The sequence below is a fragment of the Podarcis pityusensis genome (genome assembly GCF_964106645.2).
Source record: "Podarcis pityusensis genome assembly, chromosome: W".
NCBI classification, from domain to species: Eukaryota; Metazoa; Chordata; class Lepidosauria; order Squamata; family Lacertidae; genus Podarcis; species Podarcis pityusensis.
The window spans coordinates 25,434,170-25,447,911 of NC_138045.1; the positions used below are offsets into that span (position 1 = coordinate 25,434,170).

The following is a 13,742-nucleotide window of genomic DNA, read 5'->3' on the forward strand; positions in this document are numbered from 1 at the left end:
TTTAACGGAGGAGCCTATGCAGCTCGGGGCAGTGCGGCCACGCCTTTCCCCCGCAGAGAAGGCGCGGCGTCGGGAGGGAAATCTCTGTCTTTACTGTGGCGGAAGTGGACACTTCGCTCTGTCCTGCCCTGAGAAACGCCAGCTGCAGGGAAACCGCCAACCCCAGTAGCTGATGGCCCTAGCTACCGGGGGTCCCAAACCGTACAGAATGGGCCCGCACCAATGGACTTGCAACATCTTATGGTTTCGGTACGTTTATACCCTCCAGGTGGGCCCTGGATCCTCACCCATGCTTTGGTAGATTCAGGGGCAACCCGCTCCTATATGGACGCTGCTTTTGCCGCCCATCATCAGGTGCCACTTCGGAACAAGCCAGTACCGGTCCAGGTGGAAGCGATTGACGGACGACTTCTGCGTTCAGGTGCCGTTACTCAGGAGACCCAGCCCCTGGTCCTGTGTCTCCAGCAGCACCGGGAGTTGCGAACTTTGGACATTGCCTCTATGCCCCGCTTCCCCCTGGTGCTCGGGATGGACTGGCTGGAAGCCCACAACGTTCAGATTGACTGGGTCAAACGGACCGTGCACTTCCCAGACCCATGTTCCCATGCTCAATCCGGAACGCTGGCGGCCGCGCCCTCAGAGGAGGCAGCACCCACGCTCCCAGCCGTGTACCAGGACTACCAGGACGTGTTCGAGGAACGGGGGGCAGACCAGCTGCCGCCGCATCGGCCTTTTGACTGCGGCATAGACCTCCAACCCGGAGCGCCTTTACCAGTGAGTCGCTTATATTCCCTAACAGAGCCAGAGCGCGAGGCTTTGCAGGACTTCTTGCGCAAGAACCTGGAGCGTGGGTTCATTAGGCCTTCCACCTCGCCTACCGCGGCACCAGTGCTTTTCGTTAAGAAGAAATGTGGGGAACTCCGCCCTTGCCATGATTACCGAGCCCTGAACAAAATTACCGTCCCAGACCGATACCCCTTGCCCCTTATCTCGGAGCTGCTGGAGCGGGTGCAAGGGGCACAGGTGTTCACCAAGCTGGACCTCCGGGGGGCCTACAACTTGATTCGGATCCGAGCCGGGGATGAGTGGAAGACAGCGTTTGGGACCCGGTACGGGCAGTTCGAATATTTGGTTATGCCTTTCGGTTTGTGCAACGCGCCTGCTGTGTTCCAACGCTACATCAACCACGTGTTTCAGGACTTGTTAGACAAGTACGTGGTGGTGTATTTGGATGACATACTGATTTACTCCCGTGACCCGGCTTGCCATGAGGGACATGTCCGGACCGTGCTGCAGCGCTTGCGTGAGCACCGTTTGTACGCAAAGCTCAGCAAGTGCGAGTTCCATCAGCGGACTGTGGACTTCCTTGGTCACCGGCTCTCTCCAGATGGGGTGCAAATGGACCCGGGGAAGGTGACAGCGGTTCAAGAATGGGCGGCACCCCGGAACCGCAAGGACCTGCAGCGTTTCCTGGGGTTCGCCAATTACTACCGGACCTTCATCGCTGATTATGCTCATCGCACCACCCCGTTGACCCGGCTACTGCGCCCAAAGACGCCGTTTTCCTGGGACAAGGAGGCAGAGGAGGCGTTTCAGGGGTTGAAGGCCTGTTTCCAGAGGGCACCAATCTTACAACATCCTGACCCCTCTCGACCCTTTGTGGTGGAGACCGACGCTTCCAGTACGGCTCTCGGTGCCGTCTTGTCTCAACAGATTGGTCCTGAAGCGCCACTCTTACCCTGTGCCTTCTATTCTCGCCAGCTCCTACCAGCGGAGCGTAACTATACTGTGTGGGAGCGGGAACTACTGGCCATCAAGGTAGCCTTTGAGGTCTGGCGCCACCATCTTGAGGGGGCACGACATCCGGTGGAGGTGAGAACCGACCACCGGAACCTGGAGTACCTCCAGACCACCCGCAAGCTGAACCAAAGGCAGATCCGGTGGGCGTTGTTCTTTTCCCGGTTCCAGTTCCGGATCCGCTACATCCCTAGCTCTCAGAATCAGAAGGCGGATGCCCTGTCCCGGAAACCTGAAGACAACACAGACACGGTACAGCAAGCAGAACCCACCACGATCCTACCTCCGGCTGCATTCCTGGCCACCCAGGAGGCGCAGCCACTGCAGGTTCGGGTGCGGGAACAGCAGCGGGTCGACGCTTGGGCCCAGGAACGACTCCGGGAGCTGGCTGAAGGGTCCAGCCCACAGTATCCGGGGCTGGTCCTGCATCAGGGCCTCCTGCTGCACCACGGTCGTCTGTACATCCCGCCAGGGCCACTGCGGCTGGAGGTTCTCCGGATGGCCCATGATGCCCCAGCAGCGGGGCACTTTGGACGGTATCGGACCACCCATCTGGTCAGTCGTGAGTTTTGGTGGCCCCGCCTGAAGGCTGACGTGGCTCGCTACGTTGCTGGTTGTGATGTCTGCCGGCGCGCCAAGGGACCTACCGGGCGACCCCCCGGCCTACTTCAGCCATTGCCAGTTCCACCGCGCCCTTGGCACACAGTTTCGTTGGACTTTGTAGTGGACTTACCCTCGTCTCGTGGCTGTACCTGCCTTCTGGTTTTCTCCGACCATTTCACCAAGATGGTGCACTGCGCTCCCTGTCCATCTGTACCCACAGCCAAGGAAACTGCTCAGCTGTACCTTCAGCATGTCTTCCGCCTGCATGGACTACCTGAGCGCGTGGTGTCCGACCGGGGCGTTCAGTTCACATCCCGGTTCTGGCGAGCATTACACCAGACCCTCGGGACAGAGGTCTGCCTCTCGTCAGCCTACCACCCACAGACCGATGGCCAGACGGAACGGGCGAATGCGGTGCTGGAGCAGTACCTCCGGTGTTACTGCAGCTACCAGCAGGATGACTGGGTCGACCACCTGGCATTGGCGGAGTTCGCCTATAACAACGCGGTGAATGCGTCCACCCAGCAGACCCCGTTCCAGGCCAGTTATGGTTATCATCCACGGCTGTTTCCAGAGGTGCTGCCGGCATCCGCGGTCCCGGCGGTGACGGAGTGGCTTCAAGAGCTCCAGTCCCAGCAACAGCTTTTGGTGGAGCAACTGCACCAGGCCAAGGAAGCGTACAAAGCCCAGGCCGACCGCCACCGCCAGGTGGGGCCGGAACTTCGCGTCGGTGACCTGGTTTGGCTCTCCACTCGCCACCTCCACCCCTCTCGACCTTCGCGGAAGTTGGACGCCCGCTTCACCGGCCCGTTCCCTATCGTAGACCAAATCTCTCCTGTGGCATTCCGTCTCCGGTTACCCGCAACCCTGAAGGTTCACCCGGTCTTCCACAGGTCCCTTTTGAGTCCGGTGGCCCCACCCGACGAGTTCCACCCGAACCGTCCCCGACCGCAGCCAGTGTTGGTTCGGGGAGAGCCTGAGTACGAGGTGGAACGCATCCTGGACTCCCGATACCGCAGGGGAAAGCTGCAGTATCTCATTGACTGGAAGGGGTACGGACCGGAGGACCGTTCCTGGGAACCAGCGGCCAATGTCCACGCACCTGCCTGCCTCCGAGAGTTCCACGCGACGTACCCCGGCAAGCCGGGTCCGGACCCTCGGTTGAGGGGGGGGCCTGGGAGGGGGGATGGTGTGATGGCCTGGGATTCCGATTCGGAGGATGAAACAGAGGAATCCCAGCCTGCACAGGAGTCCCCGCCTCCAGGGCCGGCTGAACTGGGGCAAGGCCTAGATGCTGAAGAGCCTGCACCTGTGGCAGTGCATCAGGAGCTGGCCCCAGGTGAAGCCCTTCTGGCCCCAGAGGGGCTTGACGACTCAGTGGCCACAGGTGAGCCTCCTCCAGGGCCCAGTAACCCTTCGGCCTCTCCTGATCTGCAGAGGCTTAGGGCAGAGAGGCGAAGGGAACTGGTTGCCCCCAGGAGGAGTGCTCGCCTTAAGGCCAGAGGAGGCGGGGCTCCTGGGGACCGGGACCGCCCCTGGCCTTAGAAGAGGATAAAAGCCCAGTCAGCCCGGCCCCAGGTTGCGGGAGCAACGTCGTTGTTGGCTTCGGACCTTCCTGTGTTCCTGATCCCTGCTCGGCCTCCTGTTCCTGACTATCCGGTACTCCTGTTCCCTGCTCGGCCTCCTGTTCCCGACCATCCGGTGTTCCTGTTCCCTGCACAGCCTCCTGTTCCAGCGTTCCTGTTCCCCGCCCGGCTCTCTGCCTCGGACCTTGCCCCTCTTCGTGTGGACTCTGCTACACCCAAGGTACCTTACCCCCGGGACCAGCACAGGCTGGCTGGCGGCTTGGCATCACCAAAACACAAAGAGACAGCCCCATGCAACCTCACACCCAAAGATTTCTGCCCATGCTTCAGACATGCAGCCCTAAGAGCAGCTCTGACTCCCACTCTAGGCCCCTCTGCCCCAGACTTCCTCCTGATGTAGGCTACAGGGTCTGGGAAGTCTGATCCAGCTTTGAGGTGTGGTTCCATATGGCCGTTAGTACTGTTGTGTTTTTGCCAGAGAGCCACGTGGTAAGGAAGATCTCCAAGTATGCTTCCTAAGGACTCCACTTTAATCCTCAGATGTGCCCACAAAGGCATGATCCAGCACCCTCATGCCACAGCTGCCTCTGGAGTGACCCTCCCTCCGGTAAGAGGCATGCCTCACAGCTGAGTGCCTGGTTGTTTGTGTAGGGCGAAGGCTGGGAATCTTGTGGGCTCCCAGATATTGCCAGATCCAATGGCCTTCTGCCTCAGCCAGCATGGCCGACGGTCAGGGGTGATGGAATCCAACAACATCTAGAGGGCCACACAATTCCCCATCCCTGGTCTAGTGAATTTGAGGTTCTTGGTTTCTCTCCCTCTGCCCCTTTTTGCCTGGAAAAGCACTTTGGCAGATTCCTTTGGAGGATTTGGGTGTGACAAGCTGTAGCAGGGCACTGAATAAAACAACTTTGAGAAGCTGAAATACCGGGCTGTGCAGTTCACTATTCACTGTGCAGTTCACAGGCACAAAACACAATGTTGATATTGTCCAGAAAATGGGTTTTCAGTTGGAGGGCATGGGTTGTGTGAGAGCATGTTGTGTGGGATAACCAGTCTCATATAACCAACATGCTTCAGTCTAATTAGTGCATGAAGGGGTTAACATCATAGAGTAAGCTGTCCTGCCATCTTAGCCATGTCTCTTCCCCTTATCTTGGGAGTGAGTTCTGATCTATTCTGGTATTCACTTCTTCAGCGTTTATTGTACTGTAGGTTTTTCCTGCTTTTATGGTTTTATCTTTCTGTAAATGGCGGATGTTTTTGCCTGGAGGGGGGCCGTATTCTGCAATGTGCTATCAATGAAATAATAGTGCAGCTTTCTAATGGACTGTCCATGCAAACATCATTCTGCTTTCTCAGTTGCTCTGCAATGCTTCGCCAGGGTTACCACATCATGGCCCCCTGGGGGTGCGCTCCTGTGTTGTAGCTCAGCAAAAGCAGGACAAAATTCCTCTAGTATGGCTCACAGTGAGGGCTGCTGAGAGTTGGGAGAGATCTCGGAGGCCAAAGCGTTTGCTTTTCTGCTCAGTACAGGGGATCTTGCCAGCTCTTCACCCCTGACTGGCCGAAGATGCCCATCTCTCATCCAGGCAGCTCCACAGCATGCCTGGATGATGACTCAGATGGAGCTGGACACACCATTCCTGAAGGATGCAATAATCTTGCAATTGTGGTGGACCAACTACATGCCAACAGGATGTCGGACTGAATGGGCCTTGGCCTGACCCAGCAAGGCTCTTCAAATGTGCTTATGTTCCCCTGACTTTGGGGACGCCTTGCAGGAGTCTCACCCGTCTCATGGCTATTCTTCTAGTGTGGACCAGTTCGACAAGCTCTCCCCCGAAAGCAGGTGCACCATCCAGAACATGCTGGTGCTGTAACTGAAGAAGAAAGCGAACACAGACCAGGAGGCAGGGACTTCTAGTGGAAGCGAGGCCTTCATGCGGGAAGCCTTGACTCCTCACGTGCTCCCCGGGATCAGCTTCGACCCCACCACCCAGTCTTCTGCTGGTCGAAATAGAAAAATTCCTTCCTGTAGCACCTTAAAGACCAACTAAGTTAGTTCTTGGTATAAGCTTTCGTGTGCAAGCACACTTCTTCAGATACACTGAAACAGAAGTTACCAGATCCTTCTATATATATATATATAGAAGGATCTGGTAACTTCTGTTTCAGTGTATCTGAAGAAGTGTGCTTGCACACGAAAGCTTATACCAAGAACTAACTTAGTTGGTCTTTAAGGTGCTACAGGAAGGAATTTTTCTATTTCGACTATGGCAGACCAACACGGCTACCCATCTGTCTTCTGCTGGTGTCACTCTTCCCCCTGGCCCAGAACAGGAGGCTCCTTCCCAACACGCAGAATGCCTTGCACGTGATCGATGGGCCTGTGCTCACTATGACATAGGCAGGGCCGGATTTATGTATAGGCTAAGTAGGCTGAAGCCTAGGGCCTCTAAATAAGATCAGTGGATGACAAAGAAAGGTTTTTGAAAGACCACGGAGAAGACCTGCAGAAAGAAGCTGGAGAAGAGTTAAGAGTACTAGAAAGAGGAATTTTAGACATAGCAAAACTACCTTTTGGATTAAAAGACTGCCTAGAGAAGGTGATACCACCGACAGAGCAGGAACAGGCACTTGGTGCAGTTGGAGGAGAAGTAAAGTAACTACATCATGGCTCTGCAACTATTAAGCTGGAATTGTAATGGTCTCAACTCCCCTCAGAAAAGGAAAACAGTGTTTCATTTATTAAAAAAAGGAACAATTGGACTTGATTTGTCTACAGGAAACACATGTGACAAGGCTACATAGAAAAGTATTGATCAATAAAAGACTGGGCCAGGAGTTTATTTCATCGGATAAAGTTAAAAAAAGAGGAGTAGTGATTTATGCAAAGGAGAGACTATTACCTAAATTTATCTTTAAAGTTGACCAAGGAAGATTTGTGGCAATCGAAATTCAAATACAAGGAGAGAAATTCTTAATAGTAGGAGTTTACGCACCAAATGAGGGGAAATCTGAATTCTTTAAAAAGTTGCATGAGACCTTGATGGACTATTTGGATTATAATGTGATTTTGATGGGAGATATGAACCGAGTGGTATCTACACATATGGACAAGGCACAAAGACAGGTAGTCACTAAGGATGGCAGACTACCGAAAACCTTTTTTGAGATGATAGACAACTTGGACTTAGTTGATATTTGGAGAACAAAGAATCCCTTGGCCAGAGAGGGAACCTTCTTCTCTGAAGCCAAAATGACATGGACAAGAATTGACCAAATATGGGTAACTAGAGGAATGGCACCAAAGACAAGAAAAGTGGAAATTTGCCCAAAAACCTGCTCCGACCATAATGCTGTGAAGATGGAGATGAAACTAACACAAACTGGTTCCTTCAGATGGAGGATGAATGACACCTTATTTAGAGATGAAGAAGTAACTAAGAAGGCCCAAAAAACCTTGAGAGACTATTTCGAGACAAATATGAACACCAATGTTGAAAAAAGAGTAATCTGGGACGCAAGCAAAGCTGTTATGAGAGGGTTCTTGATACAACAGAATGCAATAAAGAAGAGAATCCAAAATGAGAAGAAGGATAAAATATTGGAGAAAATAAAGGAAAGTGAAAAGAAATTGAGAGCAAAACCAAAGTCGCAAGAGATTTTGAGAGAAATAAAGTTACATCAAGTACAATACATGAAAATGATGAATCAGGAGATAGAATGGAAAATTAAACAAATGAGACAAAAGACATTCGAGTCGGCTAATAAATGTGGGAAATTCTTGGCTTGGCAAATGAAAAAAAGACAGATACTGTTATAAATTTAGAAGTGGAAGGAAAGAACATACAGAACCCAGTTGAGATTAGAAACTGTTTATTTAAATTGGACAGGAAAATTGGCTTCCAGGTGGAAAGATCCAAATTAGAAACAGAATTGTTAGAACCCAATACTAAGAATTTGTCAAGAATGTATAACTTGCTGCTGAAATGGAATACTCAAGATGAAACGGTAAAATCGGCTATGATTAAATGGGCACAGGACGTTGGCCATAACATTATGTTTGCTGACTGGGAACAGTTATGGACCACAGGTATGAAATTTACGGCATGTAATGCCTTAAGAGAGAATATTATGAAAATGATATACAGGTGGTAAATAACCCCAGTCAAGCTTGCGAAAATCTATCACTTGCCCGATAACAAATGTTGGAAATGTAAAGAAACTGAAGGTACATTTTTTCACCTTTGGTGGACGTGCCCAAAGATTAAGGCTTTCTGGGAAATGATATATAATGAATTAAAAAAGGTATTTAAGTATACCTTCCCTAAGAAACCAGAGGCCTTTCTCCTGGGCATAGTAGGCCAAATGGTGTTAAAAAAGGATAGAACTTTCTTTATGTATGCAACAACAGCAGCAAGAATACTTATTGCAAAGCATTGGAAGACACAAGATCTACCCACACTGGAGGAATGGCAGATGAAACTTATGGACTATATGGAATTGGCGGAAATGACTGGTAGAATCCGTGACCAGGGAGAAGAGTCGATGGAGGAAGACTGGAAGAAATTCAAAGACTATCTTCAGAAACACTGCAAAATTAAGGAATGTTAGAGTGATGTTGGACTAAAAACAAGTGGTTTCCAGCTGTACAGGTTAAAGTTAAGGATAGATTAAGATTAAAGATCAAGATTAAAGATGTTTAAAGAAATGGAAATTTGATAACAAAAGGGAAAAATTTAAAGTTGTATGACATTAAGATCAAGGATTAGGTTTAAAAAAGTTGAAGTTATATATCTTAACGCTTTATTAAATTAAAGATTGGGATTAAAAAAGTGGAAAAGAAATTGCTGGACAAACAATGTAGATTGGAATACAAAAGAGGGAGGTATGAGGAAGTCCAGAAAATAAGTAATTTAAAATTGGAAATGGAAAAGAGAGTTTGTTTTTAATTGTTATGTTTTGTGTTTTTATTGTTAAGTTTTGTATTGTGTTTTTTTTGTGTGTGTGTTGTTTTTCTTTTTTTTGTTTGTTTAAAAATTTAATAAAAAATTATTGCAAAAAAAAAAAAAAAAAAGAGATTAGAAACTGTTTCCAGAGGTATTTTAAACAACTATATACACAAAGGCCACAGAAAGAAATTGATGTAGACCGATTTTTGAAAATAAATGGATTACAAAAAATCTCTCAAGAAAATAAATTAATGCTGAACTATAAAATAACTGAACAGGAGGTAGAAGGTGCCATTCAGAATATGCAATTAGGTAAATCTCCAGGACCGGATGGACTGACTTCTAGATACTACAGATCTTTAAGAGAATGGTTAGTACAACCTTTAAAGGAAGTCTGCAACGAAATAATGAATGGGAAAAGGGCACCAGAGTCGTGGAAAGAAGCGTATATTACACTTATACCGAAAACAGAGATTGAAAAGACGCAGCTTAAGAACTACCGCCCCATATCACTGCTTAATGTGGATTATAAAATCTTTGCAGACATTTTGGCTAAAAGACAAAAAAAAGTGTTAGTGGAAGAGATTCATAAAGATCAAGCAGGCTTTCTCCCGGGTAGACACTTGTCTGACAATATGAGAAACATAATCAATATTTTAGAAAAATTACAAGTGAATATACATACCAAGGCAGTTTTGATATTTGTGGACGCGGAGAAAGCTTTTGACAACATTTCTTGGAGTTTCATGAAGAAGAATCTACAGGGGATGGGGGTAGGCCAAGGCTTTGGAAATGGTATAAGTGCAATTTATTCAGAACAAAAGGCCAAATTAATTGTTAATAACGTGGTGACGGAGGAATTTAAGATAGAAAAAGGGACACGACAAGGTTGCCCAATCTCCCCATTGCTTTTTATATCGGTCCTGGAGGTCCTGCTGAATATGATTTGAAGGGACCAATTGGTTAAAGGTATACAAGTCGGAGCTAAACACTACAAATTGAGAGCATTTGCAGATGACTTAGTATTGACATTACTGGAGCCAGAATCTAGCACTAAAAGGGTTTTGGAACTGATTCAAGAATTTGGTCAGGTTGCAGGATTTAAACTGAATAAGTTAAAAACAAAGGTCTTAGAGAAAAATTTAACAGCGATTGAGAGAGAGAGGTTTCAGAATGAGACAGGTTTAACAGTGGTTAAGAAAGTGAAATACCTGGGGATTAACATGACAGCTAAAAATGGGAATCTATTTAAAGACAATTATGAAAAATGCTGGACTGAAGTGAAAAAAGATTTAGAAATTTGGTCAAATTTGAAGCTTTCACTGATAGGCCGCATTGCTGCGATAAAAATGAATGTATTGCCTAGAATGTTGTTTTTGTTTCAAACATTGCAAATTTTGGATAAAATGGATTGCTTCAAGAAGTGGCAGAGAGATATTTCTAGATTTGTCTGGCAGGGCAAGAAGCCTAGAATAAAATTTAAAATACTAACGGACGCAAAGGAAAGAGGTGGATTTGCCCTGCCAGACCTTAAACTTTATTATGAATCAGCAGCTTTTTGCTGGCTTAAAGAATGGCTGCTTCATGAAAACACAGACATTTTGGACTTAGAAGGTTTTAATAATGTATTTGGATGGCATGCATATTTGTGGTATGATAAGGTCAAAGCACATAAAGCATTTAAAAATCATATTGTCAGGAAAGCATTGTTTAATGTCCGGATAAGATATAAGGACCTACTTGAAAATAAAACCCCAAAGTGGTTGTCACCGATGGAAGCGAAGGCTCAGAAAAAGCTCAATATGGAGGCCAAATGGCCGAAATATTGGGAAATTCTGGAACAAGAGGGAGATAGATTGAAATTGCAGAGTTTTGAAAAACTAAAAAATAAAGTGCGAGATTGGCTTCATTATTATCAGATAATGGAGGCATACAATTTGGACAAGAAAATTGGCTTCCAGGTGGAAAAATCAGAATTGGAAACAGAACTGTTAGAACCCAAAACCAATATTTTGTCAAAGATGTATAACTTGCTGTTGAAATGGAATACTCAGGATGAAACGGTGAAATCTGCTATGATTAAATGGGCACAAGATGTTGGACATAACATAATGATGGCTGACTGGGAACAGTTATGGACCACAGGTATGAAGTTTAGGGCATGTAATGCCTTAAGAGAGAATATTATGAAAATGATATACAGGTGGTACATGACACCAGTCAAGCTTGCAAAAATCTATCATTTGCCCGATAATAAATGTTGGAAATGTAAAGAAACTGAAGGTACATTCTTTCACCTTTGGTGGACATGCCCAAGGGTTAAGGCTTTCTGGGAGATGATCTATAATGAAATGAAAAAGGTATATAAATATACCTTCCTGAAGAAACCAGAGGCCTTTCTCCTGGGCATGGTCGGCCAATTGATGCCAAAGAAGGACAGAACTTTCTTTATGTATGTCACAACAGCAGCAAGAATACTTATTGCAAAGTATTGGAAGACACAAGATCTACCCACTCTGGAAGAATGGCAGATGAAGGTGATGGACTACATGGAACTGGCGGAAATGACTGGCAGAATCCGAGACCAGGGAGAAGAGTCGGTGGAAGAAGATTGGAAGAAATTTAAAGACTATTTACAGAAATACTGCAAAATTAATGAATGTTAGAATGATGTCAGAATGAAGTTAAGTGGTTTTAGCAGCAATGTTATAAAGGTGTATGTAAAAATGGATTGTTAACAGGTGAGAATCTAAAGTTATAATATATTAAGTTAAAGGATTAAGATAAAAACAAAGAGGGAAAGGAATTGCTGAATTAACTAACTGAACTGGAATACAAAAAAGGGAGGCGTGAGGAGGTCAGGGAAACAAGTAAATGAAATGTAAGGCATGGAAAGATTGATTTGTTTTTAAGTGTCTTTTATTTTTTTTGTATTTTGTATTTTTTCTTTTCTCTATTTTTCTTTTTCTTATCTATGTAACCTTTTTTTGAAACCTTAATAAATATCATTTTTTAAAAAAGAAGCCCAGGGCCTCTAGATGTAGGGCCCCTCGCCAGCCTGCCCGCTCCCCAGCGCCCCAGTCTTCCCTCTCCCCAGATTGCAAACCCAAGACTTCATGCAGGGCATTTCTCCCCCATTTCAAGGACATTTTGCTTCAAAAGGAAAGGTGGACTTGGCGAAGGCAAGCAAAATGCGAGGGAGATAGTGAAAGATACAGGAAATTGAATGCAGATTTCCAAAAAAATAGCAAGGAGAGACAAGAGGGCCTTCTTAAATGAGCAATGCAAAGAAATAGAGGAAAACAACAGAATGGGAAGAACCAGAGATCTGTTCAAGAAAATTGGAGCTATGAAAGGAACATTTCATACAAAGAGTACCATAATAAAGGACAAAGGTGGAAAGGACCTAACAGAAGCAGAAGATGTCAAGAAGAGGTGGCACGAACTATACCAGAGGAACTATACCAGAAAGTTATGGATGTCTCATACACCCCAGGTAGTGTGGTTGCTTAAATATATTGTTGTTGTTTAAAATATATTTTTTACTAGCCTGCTCAAGAGGATGGAAAGGCAGGACACTACTAGCATCTCAGCAGACTAGGAAAAACAAACAAGCCTTGCAGAAGAATGATTGAGAGGACTTACTTACAAAGGCTCAACTATCAAGCAGGCGCTTACCTGGAGTCCCAGCGATCTGTTTTAGAGTCGAATTTGTAAACAGCCTCTGTAAAACAGTAGGATATGAAGCTGTTAACCACATACTGATAAACATATCATAAAAGCAGACATGAAAAACAAATGGCCACTGGGTACTACTAACAGTGGGACACGGGTGGCGCTGTGGGTTAAACCACAGAGCCTAGGACTTGCAGATCAGAAGGTCGGCGGTTTGAATCCCCGTGATGGGGTGAGCTCCCCTTGCTCTGTCCCTGTTCCTGCCAACCTAGCAGTTCAAAAGCACGTCCAAGTGCAAGTAGATCAATAGGTACCGCTCCGGCGGGAAGGTAAACGCTGTTTCTGTGTGCTGTTCTGGTTCACCAGAAGCAGCTTAGTCATGCTGGCCACATGACCCGGAAGCTGTACGCCGGCTCCCTCGGCCAATAACGCGAGATGAGCGCCGCAACCCCAGAATCGGTCACGACTGGACCTAATGGTCAGGGGTCCCTTTACCTTTAACTTTAACCTACTAGTACTTCACCTTGGTTTTCCAGCACAACAGTGGCTGTTAATAGACTCCATTGTCAGGCAACAGGGGGTCTTTTGCTTCTCTGCTGATAAGCGATTTCTTTTTGGCTTTAGCTAAACATTCAGCGTACCCAAAAGACAGCTTTTGCTGATTTCACAGAGGGAGAGATCAAGTTCCTCCCGACGTACAAATTCGACTCTAAAACAGATCCTGCTTGATAGTTGAGCCTTTGTAAGTAAGTCCTCTCAATCATTCTTCTGCAAGGCTTGTTTGTTTTTCCTAGTCTGCTGAGATGCTAGTAGTGTCCTGCCTTTCCATCCTCCTGAGCAGGCTAGTAAAACATATATTTTAAACATGGCTTTCTGCTAAGCAAGCTGTTGGAGGAGGGCTAGAGTTGAGGGCTGGATGGACTTCCTTTCCTCTGCAGCCAGAATGGACACCAAGCCACGGAGGAAGAGAGAGATCCAGCTCTCCTTCACCTGCTCACTTTGCTTGCATGGAATTCCTGGTTGCCAAAGGCTGCTAGGCGAGTTGTGAAATGCAAGGCTGTGATATGTTGTCTTCCTCAAGCCATCCCTGCTCAAAGTCTCTGGAAATGTTTTGGCTCCTTTT

General features: G+C 47.1%; 1 protein-coding gene and 1 long non-coding RNA gene across 2 annotated transcripts in view; one reads left to right on the forward strand and one right to left on the reverse strand.

Moving 5' to 3' along the window:
* LOC308467831 overlaps positions 1-13,742 on the reverse strand; it is a 702,857-nt gene that overhangs the window by 551,642 nt on the left and 137,473 nt on the right. The gene's annotated exons all lie outside the window — the stretch shown is intronic.
* The window catches only part of LOC308467645 (inositol polyphosphate 5-phosphatase OCRL-like), a gene marked incomplete at both ends in the record, with an annotated part of 361,324 nt that overhangs the window by 338,577 nt on the left and 9,005 nt on the right, over positions 1-13,742 (forward strand). Inside the window, 1 exon segment of the mRNA XM_080989375.1 lies at positions 13,244-13,347. Coding sequence (XP_080845501.1) covers positions 13,244-13,347 — 104 coding nt within the window.